Consider the following 25095-nt stretch of genomic DNA (forward strand, 5'->3'; position numbering starts at 1 on the left):
TTAAAAATGTCTTAAATGCCAAGTCTTGAAATAATTGATAACGCCATAAAGCAATCGTAACGTGTTCCTGGAGAAATTGGAGTTTCAACCAATTCAAAATTACAAAACATACTTGAAAAAACTTAGGGTTTAACGCTATTATGTCGATAAAGGATATACTATTAATAAAAACTCCAAAAAACAATTCACTCAATTCAGAAATAGAATACAATCCAAAATAATTAACTTGTGTGAAATATGCACCTAGGTATCACTTCCGTTGATGTAAAAACGATATTCAGAGCCCAACTTAGGAAATATGGGCCTGGCCGCCTGGGGCAATATAATTTTAAAGATCTTTAACATTTGTGTAATGTAATTTTAAAAAGACGGTGAACATGACTCATAACTCATAAGTGAACAAAATTTTTAATATTTGTATAATATTTAAATATTTTTAAATTCCATTACGAAACGTGACTAATTTGTTTTGTTAATGTCTAACGAAAGCAATAATATCATATAATTGCACAGTGCTACTTTAATATTAAAATATCAACAGGGGCCTGGAGCTGTAGCCCCCCCTAGCCACGGTCTAAGTTGCTCGAGGTTGGGCTCTGAGGACATTCAACCGTTATAAAGAAATTTAAGAAATACTAAGATGGTTATCAGTTTATCACTATAGTATCGAAAGCTATGGTGGTGCTGCTGATAACTGATTGTGTGTATGTGCTCAATGTAGTCATGTGGAACTGTGGAAGTAGAACATCACTACATCAGTCAACGACACATTTAAAAAAAAATATTTAATTCATGCGTAATTAGTTAATATTATTTACTAAATCCATATTGCCATTTGCCAAACCTATCAAAAATATTTATTTAATATTGCCTTCGTCATATTCAATATCATATTATACATCCCACATTTTGTGGACATACTTAATAACTAATAAGGTAAGATCTCTTATATTTGTAATATATTTTGTTTTTTAATATATTATTTTATTTCAGTTAATGACGGCGATTTAAGTTTTATGAATTTAACTTTTCGTCAATCACTACGTCATTTTATAAGCAAATATTATAATCAATCAAACAAAACTATCATGAACACATTATTACCACCAGATGAAGTACGAGGTATGAAAGTTTTTAAAATTGATAAATTCACAAAACCTGTAACTGTACCTGTTATAGTAATAAATAAAAATTTTGTTGAAAGTGCTAATAAAGTATTAAAAAATTATATTATTAAGCTAAACAACTTCAAGCCAATTCGTAATGCTTCTAATGATTCTGAATGTGTTTTTTATCTCGATCCGGCCAAATTTTCTTCGTGTGAAGATCTTAACTTAGCCTTTATTTCCACTGAAAATTTGAAATATGTACAAATCGAGGTGGGTTATAATAATTGGAATCATGATGAAATTCTTAAGGCAGTCTTACCTGAAAAATCTATGTTATCAAGTTATTCAACAATTGGATCAATTATACATGTGAATCTAAAACCAGAATTGTTGGATTATAAGGATATTATTGGTCGAGTACTTAGTGATAAACTTAAGGGTTGTAAAAGTGTAGTGAACAAAATTGACAATATAAATAATGTATATAGAAACTTTGAATATGAAATTATTTATGGTTCGTCTGATTTAAAAACTACAATTAAAGAAAATAAATGCTTATTTGACCTAGATTTTTCAGAAGTTTATTGGAATCCGAGACTATGCACTGAACATGAACGTATTTTGCAAAAACTAAAATCAGGTGATATTTTGTATGATGTGTTTGCTGGAATAGGACCATTTTCTGTACCGGCTGCAAAATTGGGTTGTATAGTATTAGCTAATGATTTGAATCCTAATAGCTGTAAATGGTTAGAAATAAATAAAAAAAAGAATCGCATTAAAGATGAACTCTTAACAATTATCAATAAAGATGGGAGTAAATTTATTCAAGAAGATTTGAAGACACATTACATTTCATGGTCAAAGACAATTACCTCAAAAAATAAAATACATGTAACAATGAATTTACCTGCAATTGCTGTTGACTTTGTAAAGTATTTTAGTAATTTATTTGAATGGGAAGAAATATCTGATCATTCTCTACCAATTTTACATGTTTATACTTTTGTAAAAACTGATAAAAATTATGAAGAAGGTTTAAAATCAATAATGGAAGAATACTTTAGTAATATCAAGGATGATGATATTCAAGAAATTGTAAGAGTCAGAAATGTAGCACCCAATAAGGAAATGGTTCGAATTACATTTCAAATGAGGAAGGACATAGTGTGTAAATCTGAAAGTATTAAAAAAAGAAAATTAAATGAAATTAATATTGAAGATAGTGTTAAAAAGAGCAAAGAGGATTCATAATATTTGTTATTTTACTACTATAATATTTTTATATTTAATGATATCTATTAATAAAAATAAAATATAATTTCTTATTAAGTAATAATACTGTTGTATTTTTTTAACTTATTTATGACTGCTTAATCTATTTTACTTCGTTTTTACTCTATTCTATGTCAGTACCTTGTCAAAACATGCTTTTTCTTTAGTATGTAAAATGTAAATAGTTTGGATATACATTTAACTATTTGGTAATGATTATCTTAGTGGTGATGTTAAAATTATTGTTTATAACAAGTCCTCTTAAAGTAGTATTATCACAAATTGTATTTATTATTTATTTGTTTTTATCATTGTTTATAGTTATTATTATCTATGAACAGGATTCAGAACTTAAATCATCTATAATCATTAAAATAGGCATTTAAAAAATAAAAAATCAACCTAAAAATTTATAAACCTTCTTCATCAGACTTAAAAAAATAATACAATTCAAAAACCATAAACTCTTTTCATAATATACTAGGCTTTTTTTTTATCTGTGCTGAGAACATTTTTCTATGACTACAAAAATAAATTAGCTTCCTCTCAAATTACAAAAAAAAAAAAAAACTAGAAATAATGTTTAAAAATAAGCACTTTTAAATTTCATATTTAACATTGCTAGATTTTATGTCAAGCTAAAAAAATAAGTTATTGCTTAAATTTCAAACTCAGTTCATGAGTATAATTTTTTGAGTCAAATAAAGTTATTTAGAAATTATTAACCATTAATAAAAAATGTACTTCCAAATATTTGAACATTTATAATTATGATTAGATATTAAATTATATAACTAAATATTTTTACTAATATTTAATTAACAAAATAATTTATTAATATATATATTTATTTATAGAACTAAAAATTGTTGCATGTTGAAGAACATTCAAAATTCAATTTAAAATGTATATGAAAAGATGACAATAATGGAAAATACACCTGACCCTGTATTCAAATATGTGTTTAAACGAATTATTTATTTTAATTCTGATCACAAAGATTTAATCATCAAAACTCTAAAAGTAATAAAGGATGAAATATCGAAAACAAATAGCTGTGATACATTTGATTGTATTGTCTATATAGATTCTTTCGGAATCTATTGCAATAATGAAAATATAATCAATGAGTTTGAAAGATTTTTAGTTAGTAGATTACCAGATAATACACTTATATACCCACATTATACAGTAAATTCAGTAAATTTTGAAGATATTAGGAAATTTCAAATACATACACATTTACCTCTAGGTCGATGTATTATAGAGGCAATACAGGTATCCAGTTCTATTTTTATTAAAATGTAATTTAGTATGAATTTACTAATGAATTATATTTATAGGTAATAAAAGAAAGTATTGACAAATTTACTTTACAAAACATATTTTTGAGCTTTAATGGTGGAAAAGATTGCGTCGTTTTATTATATCTATTTCAAGCTGTGCTTGAAGAATTAAAATTTAATGAACGAATCAAAGCTGTTTATTTTCAATCAGATGACCAATTTTCTGAAGAAGAAGACTATGTACAATCCACAGTAAACAGGTTCGTTTATCAAAAATTAGTGTAATAATTACTTCAATAACAATAATAATTTAATAAATAACTCAATAAAATATAATATATTAGTTTAGAAAAAAAATTATTTTTCACTATTAAATAATTTAATTTTGTTTTTATTATTATTTTTAGGTTTAATTTAGACTTAACAGTAATCAAAGGTGAACTTAAATCTGGTCTTAATGACTTTTTGAAGGAAAATCCTCAATTTTGTGCATCTATCATAGGTACAAGACAATCTGATACAGGTTCTACAAAACTGCAGTTCTTTCAAGTAAAATAAAAATCTTAATAATATATTATTATTTTAACACAAATAAAATGGTACACTTTATTTAAAAACATTAAGAAGGCGCTACACCAACATTTTTTTCCTTTGTCATTGTATTTCCATGATAACGACTCTGGTTCATTTTAGGGCAAAAGTACTTATTATATATTTTATAAAGAAGAGTATTTCCTGTGTAGATTTTTAATATTTAAATTTTTTATAAATATAAGCATGTTTTAATTTAAAATAATTTTGATTATTTTTAACATTAATAATTTATTCATATTGTAAATATTAAAAATCTATGCATTTAAATATTCTTCTTTATAAAATATTTAATAGGTGCTTTTGTCCTAAACTGAATCAGAGAGTCGTAATCGTGGAAATACGGAGTATCTTTGTCCCTATATTATGTGGGAGATAGACAGAGAAAACAAATGCTGTTGTAGCAGCCCTTTAAACTAATTTATTATTTTCAAAGCAAATAAATAGATTTTTTTTAAATATTATAACTAAAATTAAATTATATTACATAACAATTATTTATTATTGGGACACTAATACATAATTTTAGGAAATCAAAACATGTTATTAATTAAATAATAGAAGGGTTTTTATTTAATGCAATTTTAAAGTATTTAATTAAATAATAATATTTGTGAATATATGAAACTATATAGTTTTGATTATTTATGAACAACATAAGTGTGCGCACAGGGCTTGACCGGAATCTTTTTGGGGCATAGTAAAATTTCAAATTTGTATAAATTATATTTAATTATAACCAATGTTTGTGGAAATCATGAAAATTGTATTTGTGGTACTAGTGAAGTATCATTTAAAATATTTGTATACTACTACGTATATTTTATTGATTTATTCATAATTGATCTAACAAAAATATTATGCACAAAACGTGTAGTTAATGACTATAGACTAAGGTCTCTGAGAAATAGGAAAATTCATTCATTTATAATCCTTCTTTAATTAAAATTATTATGTAGTTACACATTTATACATTAATATCATATATTCATATGTAATTTTATTTTTAACTTAAGAAGTATATATTTAGAAATTAGCACAACAATGTTGTGTGCATTTGCTAGTGTACAACTTGATTCTATTTATATATATAAATATTATACAGTTTTTAATTTATAATTATAATTTATGTTAATATGTTTAAAAGAAAATTAGGTGCACTAATTGTTCCATGCTCGGTCGGAAATTGAAGTCTGCGCACAGTGCGCACGCCTATGATGAATAATATCACATAGTATTCTAATTACACATAAACTCCAGTATTGTAAAATGTTTGAGTAATAGTGTAGGTCATTGAATGAATATAATTTTTACTAAGTTTAAAACATTTTTTAATTAGTGGCTTTATATTACATACATTTTAGTAAGTATACAATGTACTTTTATATATTTTATAAAAAAAATCATTTATTGCATGTTAATTACAATTTTTATTTTAGTTTATCTTTAATTACTTCATAACTTTTTTGGTCAGATAAAATGAATAAAACTTATTTAATGATAATTATTATATTTATTTTGTAGTATTTTAAATATATTTGTTTTTAATTTACTCAAATTCTTTTTAAAAGTATTTTTAACATTGCATTTATTACTATATATTGGATACTTAAATAGCAAGATAATATCATACAAATTGAAAAAATAAATAAATAGTTTCTTTTATTGTCAAACTTGAAAAATTAATTTTAGATCAGTATAATATAATTATTATAGATAATAATATTGTCAGTACCTAATTCATCTAATTGTAATCAATTACTACTATACGACTAAAATATATGACTTTGAAAACTACTAATCAACCATGTATTATTATTTTAGAAAACTGATCCAGGCTGGCCTAAATTAGTACGAGTACAACCTTTATTGCATTGGAATTATGATAACATTTGGTCATTTTTGAGACAATTCTCTATTCCGTATTGTAGCTTGTATGATAAAGGGTGAGCAACTTAAAAATTAATTTTGTATGTACATTATATAACTACAATTATATATTTTTTTTATAGGTATACATCTCTTGGTAACAAGTCAAAAAGTCACCCTAATCCAAATTTAAAATATATAGATGAAAATACTGGAGAAGTTAAATATTGGCCAGCATTTTTACTTCAAGATAGCAATTCAGAACGAGAAAATAGATTATAGTAACATGTTAGAAGTATTAAATTTATTAAACTAGGTGAAAGTGTACAATTAATTAAAAAAAAAAAAAACAATAAAAAAAAAAATTTTTTTTTTCATTAATGACATTTTATAGTTAATGTGTTACGCACTCCAATTTGCCAAACAGATGCAGTATCATCAATTAGAGCTGCTTCAATATGCACTTGATGTTGACTTCCTTGATTGAAACTCAGACAAAATTCCGAAGCAAAGAAGTCTTTATGTGGTTTCACTGTTTGTGTTAACATCAAATTTCCTTCAGTTGTTCTAGTGTCGTGATTTCTTGTCACTAATTGTGATGTTATTGTTAATTGAATTCCATCAACTTTACGAAATTTAGCTTTTGTTCCATGCTGTACAACTCCTTCAACTTTAACTACAAAATTACTTCCCATATTCACTGTAATCGGTTCTCCATTAACTCTAGGCTGAGGTGATACAGCCAATGTTATTGTAGTAGATTGTAAAGTTTGGAAAAAGTAACGAGGAAAACACATGGGTGTAGTTACCAAAAGGGAAGCTTGTTTTTTGAGAGATCGTATATGTTTATGAGTAATTGCTTTTTCTTTTACCGTACTCATTATTTCTAAGAGCTCTTGTCTACATTTGACAATCAACTGTATCTCTAAAGAGCCTTCTTTTTCCAATTCAGAATCTAAGACTGGACTTTCACACTTATTTGGAACTGCTACCGATTCAATGTTATGAGCCATTAACAAACACAAATGCTGTAAAAGCTGTAAATGATATAATGTATTAGGGTCAGCATCAAATGCTGATTGGTATAATCTCCAATATAAATCTGCACATCCCTTAAATTCTTTTGCTCTTTTTCTCAATTGATTTGTAATATGTCCATAACTTTGCATTTCATCTCTAGTAGCTTGCACAATTGCCGAAGCAATAGCTGGCGGAGGTGTAGTGCAAAAACTGTTGCATGTAGATAATAAACGCATGAAACATTGTAATAGTTCACAACGCAAACGTGTATATTCTGTTTGAAAAATAAGCATTAGTGATGCAGCTTTTAATGCAGCAATTGCTCTGTAGTAAGTGGATATTGATTGCCCCAAGTTACTTAATAATTTTGAAGGATTTGAAGATTTAAGCTGAGATTCTGCTGTACTAATAGTTTCTAATGCAGCTAACCAAAAATGCATTTGTTCTGAACCAACACGATTATTTAGGCTACCAAAAATTTTAGAACTTATATTAAAATGACCATATCTAACAGCTGCTCGACCAATTTTATAATTGGTCCATAAGTCAGTATTTTTTATTACATCATTAATTATTCGTTTTACATTATCATGTTCATCATAGCCAGCGATGGCTTGAAAAATCACAGTACATAACAAAACTTTAGTAGCTATAGACTCATGGTTTTTATTTTTATTTAAATCTGTCAATTGTTTTATAAAAACTGGTAGAAATGGTTGTAACGTACCAGGTAATATACCACCAAACGCAGCAATAGCTTCACATATCAATGGATTTAATTCAAATCCATCTTGTTGCAATGGTTTAACAACAAGTGAAACAAAATCTGGGATTAGACTTTTATTTGCCTTACATAGCATAACAGATGATCTTAAACCATCACGAAGATAGTTTGATGCTTTATCTAAGTTTTCAGGAGTAACACCATCAACATCCATTGGCTCATCAATATTATCTGTTTTTAAAATATTTTGAATAAGGGATTGTTCTTCATTGTTTAAATTTCTGATGTCATCAGTATGTTGATGTCCAGCTGATAGGACAGACAAAAGATAGCTTTGTATGCAAACCTTTAATATATTAGCATCATTTTCTGACATAATTTCCTCTTCAAAACAATAACACGCTATATTTGTCAATACTTTAACTGCATTTCCGGCAACTGACTGATGCAATGAACTCGATTCAGCAATACACATTTTCATAAGTAGACTGTCTGTACTGTAATGAAATTGGCATATAGCTGGAGATTTTGTTAATGGAACAAATACACTTATAGCATCTGCTTTCAAACTGTTGTCAACATTTAAGCTCTCACAAAAACTGACCAAGTTGTTAATGGTTTGTTCTGACCAAAAATGTGCACCTTCTTTGGCAATCTGATAAAGTCCAGATATAGCACACTTGCAAACTAAAGGTCGTTTGTCTTCACTCAAAAATTTCAAAAGTAATTCTATTTGTTTTGGTACATCAACTAAAATAGACAAAGCTAATTGATTGAGAGTCTTCAATGTTACAAGCACAAAGTCTTGAGCTGGGTATTTTTCTAGCAAATCAGTACAAAGTGTTCTGACCATTGTGGCAGTAGTTGTGTCATGATGCATATGTTTTAAAATAGGAATTAATTCAAGTTTCATAACAACATCAGTTGAAATACCTCTAATCATGTTTGAAATTTTACTGCACATACTTACAGCAAATGATTTTGATTGGGCGGCAAATTGTGCTGCTGCATAAATCGCAGATTCTACTTCAACAGCATTATGAGAATCTAAACTTGTACGTATACTGTGGTGCACTTGTCCTCTTTCTGGTATAATTCGCGCAACACTACCTAATGTACGTAAAGTCAACCCTCTAGCAACTGGATCATTAGAGTGAATTACGCTATAAATTCTACGAACAAACTCGTCAATATTTAAAATTTTGTCAATATGCTTTTCCGTCTGCTGACATACTCGTAACACCCAAAGTCGAAGAAAATTATTTCCGAGACGAAACACATCAGCTAGCTTCAAGAATGACGAATTAATAAGAATTGGAAAAGGATATTTTTCAATTAGTCGAGGAAACCGTACAATTGCCTCACATTGTTCACCAACACGGCTGGATCGTAGGCCTTTGTCGAGTTCAATCAAAGCAGAGTTGGCATCTTGATCAGGTTCTCCTAGGAGGGTTTCACAAATGGCACTCCGAAGAGCCGGCATCTCAGAATAGCGTCTTATACACAACTAAAACTTACAATAAATAAATTAAAATTTATTTTACTTATAACTATCTTACATTACACAGGAATTCAAATTTAAGAAGTCTAATGTATTAAATTCAAGTTTAATATAATTATATAATTATATTATATATCTTGAAATTTAATTCTTGAATAGTCTTGCTTTGCTTGAATATAAAAAATACAAAATGTAAATAATAATAATAAATGTTATCTGATAACACTAACACAATAATTTATACGTTTATGAAGTATGTGTCGATAATTATTGATGCTAAACTTTGTTTGTCTATGCCAGTGTTTCTCAACAAACATTTTCATACTTTGTGACACACAATGAAAAAAAAAATAAGAATAATAACTATTCATTTTTTGTAAATATAGTGTCAACATGGTTCGTACATTTAATATTAGTACTTCCCGCGACACGTTAGAACTTAATCGGCAACACACCAATGTGTCGCTACACACCGGTTGAGAAACACTACTCTATGCCATGATTGCCATAAATAATAATATACCTACCATTGATTATAAATACTACTCAAATATTAGTATTTATAATCAATGAATATAGGTACCTAATGAATATACTTATAGCATGAATTAAAATAAATTAAATTCATTTTTAATTATATTTTAATTCGCCCTTATAGTATTATCAGAACTATATATTCCTAAACCCCATATTCTTAAATACTAAATAGGTACCCATGCAATAAAACTAACTTCTCTTGGGATTTCTAACAAATAATTTTCATATGTTATTGTCATTCCCACAATTTCATTTTGGATTTAAGATCCAACTAAATAAAGATAATTTTAAAATTCGAACTCTATCATAATTATAAACTAGAAAATATTTAAAATTTAAATAAATTCTGTGGAGCGTGTGAATTAACTTTTAAACAAAATTTGGTAATTTAAAAAAACTGTATAATAAAGTTGTATAAGAAGTTGAATAGTATTGTTATATATTGTATCATTATATTACATTATATTGACATATTGTGATTGTATTATTTTATTATTTTCATTTACTGAAATTATTTACTAATTACTACCTATATAGCTATATACTTGTGTATTTGACGTTATATAATCCATGAACAATTTTGAAATTTTGCCCCCCCCCGACTAAAATTCCTAGCTACGCCACTGTATACGTTTATAAAAATATTGTGAATATACATTATTTTATATTTTTAATGAGTAAATTAACAACTTTTTTTTTTTTTTTTTTTTTTTTTTTTTTATTATAGCTTTTAGTATGTAACTATAATAGCTCAACAATTATTAAGTAAAACAAGTAATAGCTATGACAAAAATATAGTAAAACAATATATGGTAGTTAAAAAGAAAGAAGTAACAAATTATAGTATCTAATTAAATAATGATATGCGTAGATACCACCTTATATTACAAAGCCAGCTTCCAATAAAAAATGTATTATTTTTTTTATAACTGTTTCGACTTGGGTGTTGAGTATAGAAGGGAGAGTGGGAGGAATGTTTAAGAACTTAATATAATTAATCAAGGATGTACGCTTAGAATACAATGACGGACAGTCAAATAGTAAATGAGAGATGTCACAGATGCTTTCGGTTATGTGTAGTGTACAGAGGGGAGAGTCATTTAGGCCAAGTTTGTATGCATGATCTGGAAGAAGTGAGTGGCCCACGCGGAGTCGGTTAAAACGGACAATGATAGACCGTGGTAGGTCTAAGTTGTAGAACCAAGTTTTTTTATTAGTGATACTGGGGACAATTGATTTATACCTAGAAGCAAAGTGAGCAGGCAGGTTATTCCAGTGATTGGACCAGAGGCTGATAATATGACGACGCAATAAAGGGGAAAAATCGGTCCAAGGCAATTGCGCAAGAGGAGGAAGGATAGTATAGGATGCAGCTTTGGCGAGCCCGTCAGCCGTTTCGTTCCCATGTATGCCGATGTGGCTAGGGATCCATAAAAATTGAATATGATGATTGGACTGCTCGAGAGTGTATATATATGATTTAATTAGAAAAACAAGAGGGGATAATTTAGAATTAAATGGATTAGATGTAAGAGATTGTAAGCAGGACATGGAATCAGAAGCAATTAAGTATCTATTAGGGGCTAAATCAGAAATAAAAAGAAGAGCTTCGAGAATAGCGTAACATTCAGCAGTGAAGGAAGAGGACGAAGGGGGGAGATTGTTAGAGAAAGAAATATGAAGATCGGGAATATAGAAGGCATAGCCGGCTGATAAAGGAGACACTGAACCATCGGTGTATATGATAGTGAAGTTGGGGTAATTAAGATTGAGGAAATTAGAAAAAAGTTTATTAACAAAAGAAGAAGACATAGATTTAAGTTCAACGAGTGAAAAATTAGAAAAATTGTCAATTTGGACTAAAGGGGTATAAAGGAGAGAGTCAAAAGGTTGCTCATAGAGTGGAAGTTTATAAGAGTTTAAGACAAATTGGTGAAAATTGGAGAGAGAGTTTGCAGCAATTGATAGGACCGGCATTGACTTGGGTGTATAACGCCAAGTGATATATAGAGAATAGAAGGTATCGAATATAATGTGGTTGGAATGAGCTAAAGATTTTAAAATGAATTTTCCTGCGAGCCATCGGCATCTAATATTAAAAGGAGGACAGAAGGTTTCAACTTCCATCGCCGGACCAGGGGTAGACCTAACATATCCCATTATAGTTCTAAGACAAGACGATTGGAGCATATTAATTTTTTTCCAGTTGGAGTAGGCGGCCGAGCCGAAAAGAAAACAACCATAGTCCAATTTAGAACGTATGATAGAGCGATAAATGGATAGCAAGCTAGAAGGATGGGATCCCCACCAAGTATTAGATACAGTCCTGAGGAAGTTTGACCAACGGGATGTGAAGAGAGAAAGTGAAGATATGTGAGGTATCCAACGCAGTTTGGTATCAAGGGTAATGCCTAAATAGGTTACGGTTGTAGCAAAAGGAATGAGGTAATTGTCTAGGTATATGTTATGTGGATCAAAATATCTGCGCCGAGTAAAAATAACCGATTTACATTTCTCAGGAGCGATTTCCAGAGATACATTAGATAAAATGGTTTTTAGATCTTGAAGAGCAGCATTTAATCGTTCTATGGCGAGAGGTAGAGATTTATTTGAAGAAAAGATGACCATATCATCTGCGTAGATAAGGCAGTTATGGCCAGACTTTGAGAGATTTTTTGCAACGAGGCTCATGTATATATTAAATAGAAGGGGACTGAGGCAACTTCCTTGTGGGAGACCTGTGAATGTAGAACGAGAACTAGAAGAACCAAATGAAGAAGAGAAAACGAGATTCCTTTTATTGAAAAGGGAGAGTAATATATTGCCGAATTCCGGAGGGGCATTTAAAGAGATAATATAATCAACAAGAATATGTATATTAACAGAGTCAAACGCACCCCGTATGTCTATGAAAGTGGCCACAAAATATTCTTTATTATTGAAGGAATGATAGATGTTACCAATGAAAGTTGAGAGGCATTCTATGGTACCCATGCCTTTCCTAAACGCGAAAAGATTAGGAGGCAGTATGGAATTTGATTCGAGCCACCAGTCAAGTCTTGTTTTGAGCATATGCTCAAAAACTTTACATAGTGAGGAGGATAGTGCAATAGGACGGAAAGATGTATTTGAATTTGATTTAGGTATCGGAATGACTCTGTAGAAACTCCATGAAGTAGGGAACAGCTGAGTGACTAGCAAATTATTGAAAATATCAAGAAGAGAGGCTAACGCAATATCAGGAAGTTGTTTTAGCAGTGCGGGCGAAATGTTGTCGAGTCCCGGGGCAATGGATTTCCGTGAAAATATAGCAAACTTTAATTCGGAGATTGTAAATTTGTTAGAAAGAACGTGAGGATGTGACGTATGGGGGTAGTAAGGAGGACTAGTTTCTAATTCGGAGGGGGCGTAGCTCGGAGCAATTTTAGCGCAAAATGCGTCAAACCAATCATCGTTATCAGGGCGTATGGTGGGAATAACACAATTTTTAAATCTTCTAGCTGTGGCCCAAAGATATTGAATTGAACAGGAAGGGTTTAAATTGGAACAAAACTTTTTCCAGCTATTTCTTTTTTCATTTTTAAGAAGACGAGTGGTGTGTGCACAGACGTTGCGGTATTTGAGAAGATCAGATAAACTGCCAGAGCGACGAAAAATTTTAAAGTGTAAGGATCTAGTTTTGACGGCCTCCGAACAAGACGGGTTCCACCACAAGGGAGAGGATGTATGCGATTTAGGATTGGTTTTTTTAACTGGTATAGCCAAATTTGCGGCGTTTAATATAATTTCTGTAAAGTTGGAGTAAGAATTAATTAAGGCAGAGTCCTCGGCAGCCGAGGATATCGCGTCTTGGATATTGAGTCTGAAAGAAGTCCAATTAGCCTTGTTGAAGTTATAGGGTGTGTGACTAATGAGAATGTTATTGGGTTGATGGTGAGATCGGGTAAAATTTGAGAGACTCCTGTTAGTAGCTGAAATTATAATAGGTATGTGGTCACTACCATGAGGCTCACCCAGAGTGTGCCAGGATAGGTTCCAATATAGGTTTGGGGAACAAAAAGATAAATCTATAGCAGAGTCCGTAGAATTAAGCCGTCCAATGTGGGTAGGACTGCCATCATTGAGTATACAAAGGCCGAGAGAATCTATAGTATTGTAAATAATGTTTCCACGGGGAGACGAAGAATCGGAGCCCCAGGCCGGATGAAAGGAGTTAAAATCGCCACAGAGAATAGAATTACAGGAAATCAGGCTAAACAGAGATTGCCAAACGATAACAGGTACGTTGGAACTACTAGGGATGTAGCAGGACCATATCTCTAGGGGAGGAGATGAATCTGATACAATCTCAACGCCTATAATATCCATTTTGTAATTATTAAGATTGTTCCTAATGATATTATCTATAAGAATTGGTCTAGATTTAAGAGAATGATGGATTGCTACAGCCACACCACCAAACCCATCGTGTCGATCCGATCTGTAGATTCTAAAAAAAGGTATATTAATAGAACGGGAGGGATTGAGCCAGGTTTCGGAAAGTATAGCAATAGAGCACTTATGTGCATGAAGGAGGTGCATAAGAGACGGGAGACGTGCTGAAAGACTTCTAACATTCCACTGTAAGATAATCAAGTTGTTGGTAAAAGAGTTATTATTCATGTTAAGAGACATATGAGTTGCATATAGATATTTGTGAGTCTAGAGTAATAATATGTTAGAGTAATTAAATATCCTAGGTACTTGCGTTTAGGATAAATGTTTAACATTAGGTATAGCTAGTAAGGAAGTTAGAGAAGACTCAATTAGTGATTGAAGGGAAGAGGAGGAGAAAGGAGAGGATAAGGAGGGGGAGTTGATTAAAGTTTCGGATAATTTTATGGATAATGTATGTACCCAAGAAAGATCGTTTAGATTATTCACTAACGGGTTGTGTTGGTTAGAGATATTATTTAAATAACTGCCATTAGGAGGAGAATAAGATGAAACAACAGGTAGGACAACTCTATTATTATTTGACATATTAAGAGGTTTTCTTTTGTTTTTTTTAGAATTAAAAAAATGATGACTTTCATTTAAAATAGGAAAGTTCTCCTCATTAAGAGGAATATCAGTATTTAAATTATTAGAATTTGGAAGCTGGCTATTTACAATATCAGAGTATTTAAAAGCAGACGTACAATATTTATTTTTCTTAAAATCTAAGGCGTCTTTGTAAGAGAGATTCTCTGTAGCCATGATTCTCTTGATGTCCTTTTGAACAGACCATTCCTGGCAGCTACGATCAGTGGCAACATGAGGAAGTTTGCAGAAGAGGCATAAGGGGTCCGTGGCGTGGACGGTCGGGCATTCTGTGATAGAATGTTTGGAGCCGCCACAATGACCGCATCTTGGATCACTGCGACAGAATTTTTGCGTGTGTCCGTAACGTAGACAACGATTACATTGTACCGGAGAACGGATGCTGGGGTTTACTTCAAAAATCATATTGTAGATCGAAATGTGTTGAGGTAGTTTAGGAGACAAAAATTTAAGTTCAACGATGCGTGTAGCTACGATATTGCCATCTTTTCTAATAGAAATGCGTTTGAAGCTTACAATTGGAGAACTTGATTGAACTCCATCCCGAAAATCGTCCTCGGAGACGTCTGGATCTAGTTTTATTATACCAAAAGAGTAGATAAGGTTCGATGGGATATTCGCTGTAAAACCATGTTCGTTTAGAGTCTCGGAGTTCAAACAAAGATTTCCGTTCAAAATCGAATCAAAGCTAATTTTGATTTTTTTTGAGCCAGCGGGCTTGATATTGGTTATACCGGTGAAATTAGTAGAAAAAAATTTTGCTGCCTTTATTGGGTGCCAATTCCCCAAGTTTTTATTTAAATCAATGCATTCAACTAGTATCATGACGGGGCCAATATAATCGGATGGGAAGATCTGTTGTGAGCATTGAGACAACATAATTATATCATTGGAAATAACAGTGGAGTGTATAGAAGCGGTTGCAGGTGTAGAGTTTATTTCAGGTACTAAAAACGATGTAGGGTCATTAGCGTTATCAATAGATAAACCGTCATTAGTGACCGGGTCTATCGACAGATTGTTGTCAATAGGTGCGGAGTCCATATAATTGAAGGTCGAAGGCGACGTATTTAGAACCGGAGTGTTTTCCATAATATGTTGAAGTCCGGGAGACGTGGGTGTAAGTAAATTAGAATTCGACTTACGTGCATTTTTTTTAGATACGACGAGAGTGTAGTTGGAATCCGAGGAACGATTGGTAGACAGCGTAGGTTTTATTTTGTTCGGGGCGGGAGATTTGCTCACACGAGAGTCGCCGCCCGAAGACGACGACATAATTAGTAATAAGCCGCGTTAACGATGTATACGAAACAATAACGGTAACTGCGATAAGAGTAAGCGAAAGGCACAACCGAACACTATGACTGCAGAAACGCGACTTAAAAAAAATTAACAACTTATTAAGAAAGTATTAATTCAATTTTCATGGATTTTGACCCATTTATCAATTTTTGCTGTAAAAAACACTAATAAAGCACGCAAATATAATTGTCTTTAAAGAGCTCAAAATGAATTACAATTATTTGAAAATTATACCATTTATAGAAAAAATGATAATATAAATACTTAGTAAACATTTTAAATTTTACGGCAATTCGTTTTTGAATTTTAAGGAAATAAAAAATCACTTTTGTTGAAAACTGGTTAGCGTAAAAGATTAAGAACATAATGATTTTAGAGGAATTGTAGCCTATGGTTAATAAAATCCAAATGTGTACAATCACATATTTACATGCAAACATTTGTATTTTATTATAAGACACAAATACCTACGTAACCAATGCGTCAGTAAATTAGTAAAATATGAAGTTTCAAATTTACATGAAATAAAGATAAAATCATTAATAAATTACACAATAATTAGTAAATAAAAATATATGTAGGTAAATTCAATGTTTTAAGTAAAGTAATAGATACATACAATATTTCTAGCAATATTAAACTTGACACGCTTTTGTTAGAGTCTTTGTAAAATAAGAACTAATATGTATAATAACTACTTGGAGTCTTTTTATAACAAGTCAAAGAATATTTTTTTTTCAAAATTTTTGAACTCAAACCGGATTGGATTAAATCGGTTCACCAAGTTTCCAAATTTTAATATCAACAACTTATACAACCATGCACTATGGTCTGTACAAGTCCAACATTTATAGTTTCCAATTCTTCAAATTTTAACACTTAATTTATTTTCGGTCAGCGGCTCCTCGTGACTTGAAATCCCCCAAAACTGTAGCGGCTCATCGAGTTTACGAGTATACTCGTCGAGTCAATCCGACCCAACCAAAACTTATATAAAAGTAAAATAAACATTCTTAGTTCTTACCATACCATGGACTCGCAATTATTTTTCTACAGTGCATGTTCAACTATTATGTAACATTGAGGTAGGTATATAAAACGATTCTGGATCTGTGTTTTGATGAATATTACTTAAAAAAATAAAAACTGATGTATATTAGTGAACAAAACCATAAAAATAAAAATTGGTATACATCGACGAGACCTGTCACCGAGCCAATAGTCAATAATATATATATCCGTACTGGACAGCGGCGCGTAGAACAGTGTAAATGTAGTCGCTGCAGTTCTAATCACCGGCTGTATTCCGGATGATCTAGTATTTCTGGCGTGAATGTATTTGGTTTCTAATCTGAAGCCGGCTGGTCTACTACGGAGAAGCAGATAGATCTTTACCCGTTGAGTGTGGAGACGACGGAACCCGACGCAGCCGTTACGATGAGAACAGTGAAGATGCTTCCTCGGCATTGGTCGTGGCAGCAGTTGTCGCAGTGCTAGAACTCGTTGAGCTCGAGATGAGTTTGTTCGTGAATATTTGCGACAGTTTCCGTTGAAGCTCATATTGTATATATGACATCCATCCACGTAATCACCGCCGTCTGTTCTCGATCGATATAGTCGTCACTAGTCAGTAGACGATGCGACAGTAAACGCTCGAGCCCGTCGCCGTCACCACCTGTTGTCCCTGTCCAATACGAGGAGCGTGTATCTAGACTAAACAACGGCAATTGCGTATGTGGTATGTTATAGTACACGATAATTGTAGAATACAATAATCATAAAAGTTTTAATTAAACTTTCATGAAAATATTCTATATAGCGTCTATTTAAGATTTTTTTATGATTATTTAAGATTTTTACATCATATTTTCTAATATATTCAATATTTAACCTATACAGTGCTCAAATCGAATTAGGCACTGCATACAATACCAGGACAATGTTAACATATTCCAATTTTGCCCTTGAAAATCGGACTTCTTACTTGTTACAATATATGTTACAACATTAATATTGGAATTGTGCAAGATTGCCCGGGAAAAGTGTACCTTTCCCGGAATCAAGTTGGCAAAGTATTTTTCAAAAAAGTGGTTTTTACAGTACTTAGGTGGTTAATATAAGGATTTTCCCGATTTTTTTGATATAGAAAGAAAGTCCGACGGTGCCTCATGCACGCTACAACGTTTTTAAACCCTTCGCGAGTACGCTTCCATCTTAAAAACTCGAATATTTAGTTTTTTAGGTGAAAAACGGCAAAATACTAACAGTGCCGTGGCCGGCCGTAATATTAGCTAGACATCGTCACTACAACACTCAAAAACCTGCTGACCATTGGTCGCGAGTTTCCGTAATCCCATATCACACGATATTTGATTTATTTCTATTTGTTTTTACTTTTACAATATATCTTGGTGAGATGTCTCATACGTCCTACTACACTGACATTGTATTTTTTTACGATCTCAAAAATCTTTTGCGATTTGGATCGGCTTCTTTATCGGTCGCCGTATTATTTTTATGCGTCCCCGATTGCGTTCGGCCGTTCGTCAGCCTCCGCTCGCGTTGCGACGCTTAAATTTCGTACACAACCGGGCCGTTTTTATATTGACGTGCGTCCGAGTTTTCCATCACTTCGCGGTAACCTACTCGGCGTTAAACGGTTCAGTACGTTTTTAATATTTTTATCATTGTTGTCCGGATTTTTGGCCGGTTGTTGGCCGCACGCCTACTTCTCTACCGCTTGTCGTTACCTTTGAACGCGCAATGCGACGTTTCGTCTCCATCAATCAGTCGGTCGTATGGTTCCGTAACGATTAATTGTCGTAAATGAGTAACGATTGCCATAACTGCTGTATTGGTGTTATCGAGACAGCATCGCTGTCCACTCCGATACCGCTGGCCATCATCGTCGCCGGGCCGCTCGATTGTAAAAGGCTGGTATCGTTCGGCTGTCCGCCATACACAGGTGTCTAACGCGTCTATATACGAGCGTGCGACACCCGTGATCTCGTCACACGACGGGGTGCCGGAGAACGTATACTCTGGTGATTTGTCGCCAAACTCCGTAGTGCTTCCTCATTTTCGTACTCCCGGTCCTGCATCGCCGCAGTCGCCATATGTGAAGGTTTCACCTGAGTACCACAATTTTACGTATATGTCGTCAGTTCGTCGACAGCACGACATTGTATCTTTGTGTAATTCAACATTGTTTTTGTTAACGCTGCCAAGATGGTAATCTTTTACACCTGCGATGCCGGCCATTGCTATATCAGTTATCATATATACGTTCTATACTGATACGTATATACGCTGATTATATTATACAATATTATACATTTTTAGTTATGTACAAATTGTTATCGAGTGGTGTTTTTTGTTATTTTTTATTATATATTAATAAAATTAATTTATCAATATTATTATAATATTTAATTCAGCTTGTCACTGTCCTCGTGACAACAATTCTACAATTGTTTTAAATAAAATTGAAAACCTATAGTTTCTACATTCAAACAATTTTAAATATTAATAACTCGCCAATTTAGTTATCAAAATTTGATGTATGTAGTACCTACATTAGATCAAATTTTAATTCTCAGGCTCCAATAATTTATTGGAAATCCAACTATAATTTTTTTTTAACTTAAATAATTATACTTGAAAACAGATATTCTTAATATTTATTATATTTAAAAAAAAGATGTTGTTTCTCAGTATCTCATAGAGTTGCGAGTCATTATAGACCCCAATTATCTCATTTGTTTAAATTATGCACCATGACAATTTTCCCATTGCGTTGAACCGTATTAACTACAACGAAAAAATAGTTATTGAATGAATATTGAAGAAAATTGATAGTATAAAAATTTAAATATAATATAATGATATTTAAATTTTATAATAATAATAATATTAATTTTTAAAATAAATATGTTGATTATAACCTGTATTTAAATTTAAAAGTAAAAAATGAACTATATGAAACTTATTATAATATATTATGTTGTTTATATTATTACTTATTAGTAACATACTAACATAGGTAAACTTTTATTTGCAAAAAAAGATGAATGAATAATACCATTGATAATACCAATTTATTTTTTTTTGTAACTATTTATAATTGTGTAATGCTTATATACAAATCAACTGGATGCCGTCACTGGCCAATTACACACTAACAGTTTGATTGTGATGATTGTTGCTGACCAATGCCTCATACCGTTGTTCTGATACTCTATATGGCACCAAGTCGTTTAAGTCTATATGCCCTGCGTGGCTGCGTCGTTGAACGTTTTCGTGGGTTCAAAGCTGCTGACATCCGTATTCCTAGATTTATCATTCAGTTGTAGTTCACACGTAGTGCGTATAAATAAAAAAATGTGTACACATTTCAAAATGTATAATGAATAAAAATGTCTTTTTGAAGATTAATTATCATTAATTGTAAAAGTGGGTGAATGGGTAATTTTGAAATTTGCAATTTGCTCCTTGAATTTTAACAACTCAAACAGCCACTGGTGTAGACTACACTAGGTAGATTGTGCATAGTAATTAATAACAAAAACAGTATAAACGTAAATATGTAATTAATAATAATTATCGGTATTATTCGTATTGTATCATGATTCATGATTCATGAATATATCTTATAAGTTAAAAAATAATTATGAATAAAATTGTATTGAGTTTTAAGCGACCCATACACGATACAATTAATCATACGACATATTCTACAACTTTTTTTGATAGTTTGATACGATCTCACAATCGATTATCGTAACGTGTATGGTATTGTATTGTTGTACAATGTGTAGTACGACGAGATGTAGTTTGAACTTGTATAAAATCTATCGTACGATTTGAACGACAAGTTCGACATACAAAAAATCGTAACATGCGTGTTAAACATTGATAAAATATTTAAAAATGAAAAATCAATAACAATTAAATATTTATTAGTCACCAACATTTTATTAAAATATATTTATTGTACTTAAAATAAATATATGGATGTGTAGGAATGTTTGTTATTAATATTCTTTTAATATATATAAGTAACTAATTAACTACTTTATTATTTTTTTTTATTTCGTTCAAAAAATATTTTTCAAACATTTTTAGTTTTTATTTTCATAAATAATATTTATTTTTCTTCGATTACTGTTCTTAATTATAACTTTCAAAGGTTTTCCATGACTCTTTTTAACTTTAAAAATTTTAAATTAACAACGGTTCCTATTCTTTAGAACACAGACCCGAAATAGTTTTATGACTTTGCGATGCATTTCAACAATTCGCGTACACAATACATCTGTCACCGCCGATAGAGAAATCTGCAAATATACAACAAAAATTAAATCAATATGATAAACTAACGATTATCATAAAATATGACACGCGGTTAACAATCGTTATTGACGTTTGGAATGTAACGAGGCACATGTGTGATATGCAGTAGTAATAATCGTTTTGATTATTATTTTATTGGTCACACATAAGTACATTAAAAGAACGGTAGCGATGTACACTTGAAGCCGTTTGGATTACACAGTGGCTATCGCTATCGCATAGTGACGGACCATACAGCGGCTATTGATAAACACATGGACACGACTCGGACCTAATAGTGATGACTACATTAGCGACGACGCATTGATGGCAAAGACGGTACGGGTTGAGTTGCTTGGAATAAAAATGTCAGCAGTGTCGACTCAGCTGCTGTTTCCGCATACGGTGGAGCCGGTGCAAGTGCGCGAGATCGACGGCGACCGGATACAGACAGCCAACAGGACGATGGTTACACAGTATTTGGGCCTGTGCGGTGGCTGTTTGCAGACTACAGAGTCCTGTCCACAGTAATTTACACGTGCATTCACCGTCGTCAAAAACTATATTCATCAGCTGTTCGCCGTGCCGTACGTTAAGGTCAAAACGCACGTATAATTAAGCGTGCTCGTGGCAATTTTCAGCCAAGGAGTAATATATATGTATATATGTATATATATACATATATATCGATGTGACCAGAGGCTGTATGATTTGAACAAAATCTCATCGGTGTTAAACAATATGTCAATGCACTGTGGCGCTGTAATATTATACATTATAATAATATAATGTTATATTTTTGGATTCTCCTATGACAAGATAATATAATATTTTAATAAAAATTACAATTTATTGATCCCAAAATAAAAAAATAAGCATAAAAAGTATACGTGTATATACATCACAAGTTCATTTTTCATAGACCCAGCAGGAATGCATTTAAAATATTTTGCACGTGACCAAAATAATGGTCCAAGTTAACTATAGACTATTTTATAAGTCTATGATTTTAATGGTATATCATAATATAGTATTCTAATTATACACTCGATAAATCCGTTATAACATAACCCAAGTAAAAATAACCACAATTTGGAAACGTGTTGAACTGTTTCCGAACAAGTGTACACCAATATGGTAACAAACTAATAAATAACATTCATATATAAATATAATAACTAATAAGAGTAATTTTCAAATAAAAATTCTTTGTCATATTTATTTATATATATGTATCTATTGTATCTATTTGGGACACAAAATCCAATCATAACTAACAAAACTATAATAATATTAATCATACAACGAATTAAATCAATACCAATCCGTCATGCACACTTATTGGCTGTATCGAAGTGGAGTTATGAAAATTATTTAAAATCTATTATCAAATCTCACATAAGTAGTTAGAATATAATTTAAGTATGATGAAAAATCGACTGCAGTGTAGAAAAATGTTACCGACGGTGAAAAGAGAGCGAGAAAATGTTGCATTTTTGAGAGACGTACAACAATGAATATATGGATGCAGATCCACGACCACCATCACCAAGATAAATCAAATATATTTAATATATCAAGGCGACCAAAGCGATACCGTGAAGTCAGTTTAAATGTCATTATTACATTTATACTTATATGATTTGCATTCGTATGTTACTTGCTGATCACAAATTAAACACAAGTCACTTGAAAAAGTGTTCCTGTAATATTTATACTCTAATAATAATAAATAAATAAATTTTTGATAAATATAAACAGTATGACAGTATATGTATCCAACTAAAAAGTAAAATTTTAAATTTGGAAAAAAAGAAAAACTTAAACTTGGTTTCTATACCAGCGGCGTATGTAGAATCATTTTTGGGAGGAGGGGTTGATACCATCATTTATACATATATAATATAAATCATTATACATGCGTTTTACTTATGGAAATGGAAAGGATATACTCCCAACACTGTCATTACGCCACTGTTCTATCTATACTAATATATAAAATGATAACGTCACAGAGAAGGTTTTAGGCATAAATTTAGTCCGATAAAGTTAAGAAATAATTAGTTATTACTAATTAAAATAAACGTGTAAATTGTATGCCTATATATAGGGTTTTAAATTTGAAATATTTTACTTGAAATTTTTCAATTTAAATATTTCAAAATTAAAAATTTCACTCTATTTGAAATATTGAAAAATACTTTTTCTTCTTTTAAACGTGTTCGGTTATAGTTGATTAGAAATAATATATTGATTATACACAGAAAATATTGATAGTAAATATGCAAAAATATGGACTATAAATGTTTGATATTTTTTTCTTAGAGCCTGGGAAAAGATTTTTATCTCACTAATCAAATAGTCCAAAAACAAAAAACGTAAATACAACAACTTCCGAGCCCTAGAATACATATATGGCGGCCCGCGGGTTTCCAGCTACCTGTAACATGACCTTTTTCTTTTGTGTGTGTTTTATCGGCAAGTAGATAATTCATATCAATTATTCAATTGTTCCGAGAAGTAAAATACTTTCCGTACCATGTTATTTCAATAATTTTATTATCATAGATCTATATTAGGTACTATAATATTTTTATGTATTATACTAGCATGTCTTTTTAATTAGCAAAAACCACTCGAAGAGACAAGTTCTTTGGTACATAATGTTTCGCTTATACTAAAATGTTAGTATGGAATTAGTTATTTACTTAATAAGTTATATAAGTTTTCTAGAAAATATATTCTAATTTATACAGCGGATAAAAACAAAAATATGGTGTATACAGAAATTTTGTAAATTTAATTTTTTTTAATAAGGTGAACTTTTTTTTTTAGGATACAGCTAGTACATTAATAACTTTTTTTTCGAATAATTTCTGCGTATTCTAGATTTATTTACAACCTACTTCTACCTGTGATTGTTCACACTCACGCTTGGGCAGAACCGAGACGGGTATGCTACTAAATAAAGTAGTACTAAATAAATACCTACGTATCTTACACCTTAATGGGCTTAACGTTTCCGTCAAAATACACACCATCACAGCTGAGGAGTAGATTGCTATATTTCGACTTAAAATGAAAACGAAGCCATATTTATAGGTATGTAAATGAATTTACATAATAAATATAATTCACATAAAAACAAATGTTCAAAATCATATCTGGGCGTGAATATTCGAAACATGTTTTGCGCCACTGTCGTTCATTTGCTTTTAACAATACACTTATACTCCAAAACAAATAGTAAACAATAAAGTATACTTGAAACGTTGATATAATACGTTGAGATACTTATTTTCTTTTTTCAGATTTGTTTTCTTAATGTGTAAAACAAAAATTATAAAATTTTTAAAAAAAAAACAAATTGAATACATTTGTATATTTTTAATATAGTATAATTTATTACCTTGGGCATTATATTGAACCATTAAATGTTTTCACAAATTAAAAACTTACCCATTCATA

The 25095-nt window shown here is 31.0% G+C and overlaps 5 protein-coding genes across 6 annotated transcripts; 2 read left to right on the plus strand and 3 right to left on the minus strand.

Annotated features, from left to right (window-relative positions):
- Nucleotides 1-995: 995 nt before the first annotated feature.
- LOC132928747 (FAD synthase-like) lies at nt 996-6507 on the plus strand. Of its 2 annotated transcripts, none has more exons than XR_009662060.1 (6): nt 996-1122; nt 3242-3662; nt 3728-3930; nt 4078-4219; nt 5409-6207; nt 6274-6301. XR_009662060.1 is itself a non-coding variant. In XM_060993611.1 (6 exons), the coding sequence occupies exons 2-6, from the start codon at nt 3303-3305 to the stop codon at nt 6410-6412; spliced, it is 966 nt and encodes a 321-aa protein (XP_060849594.1). In that variant the 5' UTR covers nt 996-1122; nt 3242-3302; the 3' UTR covers nt 6413-6507. The 2 variants fall into 2 exon arrangements, 1 of the variants encoding a protein (XP_060849594.1); XM_060993611.1 differs by having other exon boundaries at nt 6086-6207; nt 6274-6507.
- On the plus strand, nt 1017-2448 carry LOC132928746 (tRNA (guanine(37)-N1)-methyltransferase). Its single transcript, XM_060993610.1, has one exon. It carries the CDS (start codon nt 1017-1019, stop codon nt 2361-2363), a length of 1347 nt encoding a protein of 448 aa, XP_060849593.1. The 3' UTR covers nt 2364-2448.
- LOC132928745 (integrator complex subunit 7) lies at nt 6418-9568 on the minus strand. Its single transcript, XM_060993608.1, has one exon. The coding sequence runs from the start codon at nt 9355-9357 to the stop codon at nt 6508-6510; it is 2850 nt and encodes a 949-aa protein (XP_060849591.1). The 5' UTR covers nt 9358-9568; the 3' UTR covers nt 6418-6507.
- Nucleotides 9569-10644: 1076 nt separating this feature from the next.
- On the minus strand, nt 10645-12810 carry LOC132930760 (uncharacterized). Its single transcript, XM_060996793.1, has one exon. It carries the CDS (start codon nt 12601-12603, stop codon nt 10792-10794), a length of 1812 nt encoding a protein of 603 aa, XP_060852776.1. The 5' UTR covers nt 12604-12810; the 3' UTR covers nt 10645-10791.
- A 1851-nt stretch (nt 12811-14661) lies between these two features.
- Nucleotides 14662-16355, minus strand: LOC132930761 (uncharacterized). Its single transcript, XM_060996794.1, has one exon. The coding sequence runs from the start codon at nt 16267-16269 to the stop codon at nt 14662-14664; it is 1608 nt and encodes a 535-aa protein (XP_060852777.1). The 5' UTR covers nt 16270-16355.
- Nucleotides 16356-25095: the final 8740 nt, after the last annotated feature.

This window comes from Rhopalosiphum padi, chromosome 4 (assembly GCF_020882245.1).
Source record: "Rhopalosiphum padi isolate XX-2018 chromosome 4, ASM2088224v1, whole genome shotgun sequence".
In the NCBI taxonomy this organism is placed as follows: domain Eukaryota; kingdom Metazoa; phylum Arthropoda; class Insecta; order Hemiptera; family Aphididae; genus Rhopalosiphum; species Rhopalosiphum padi.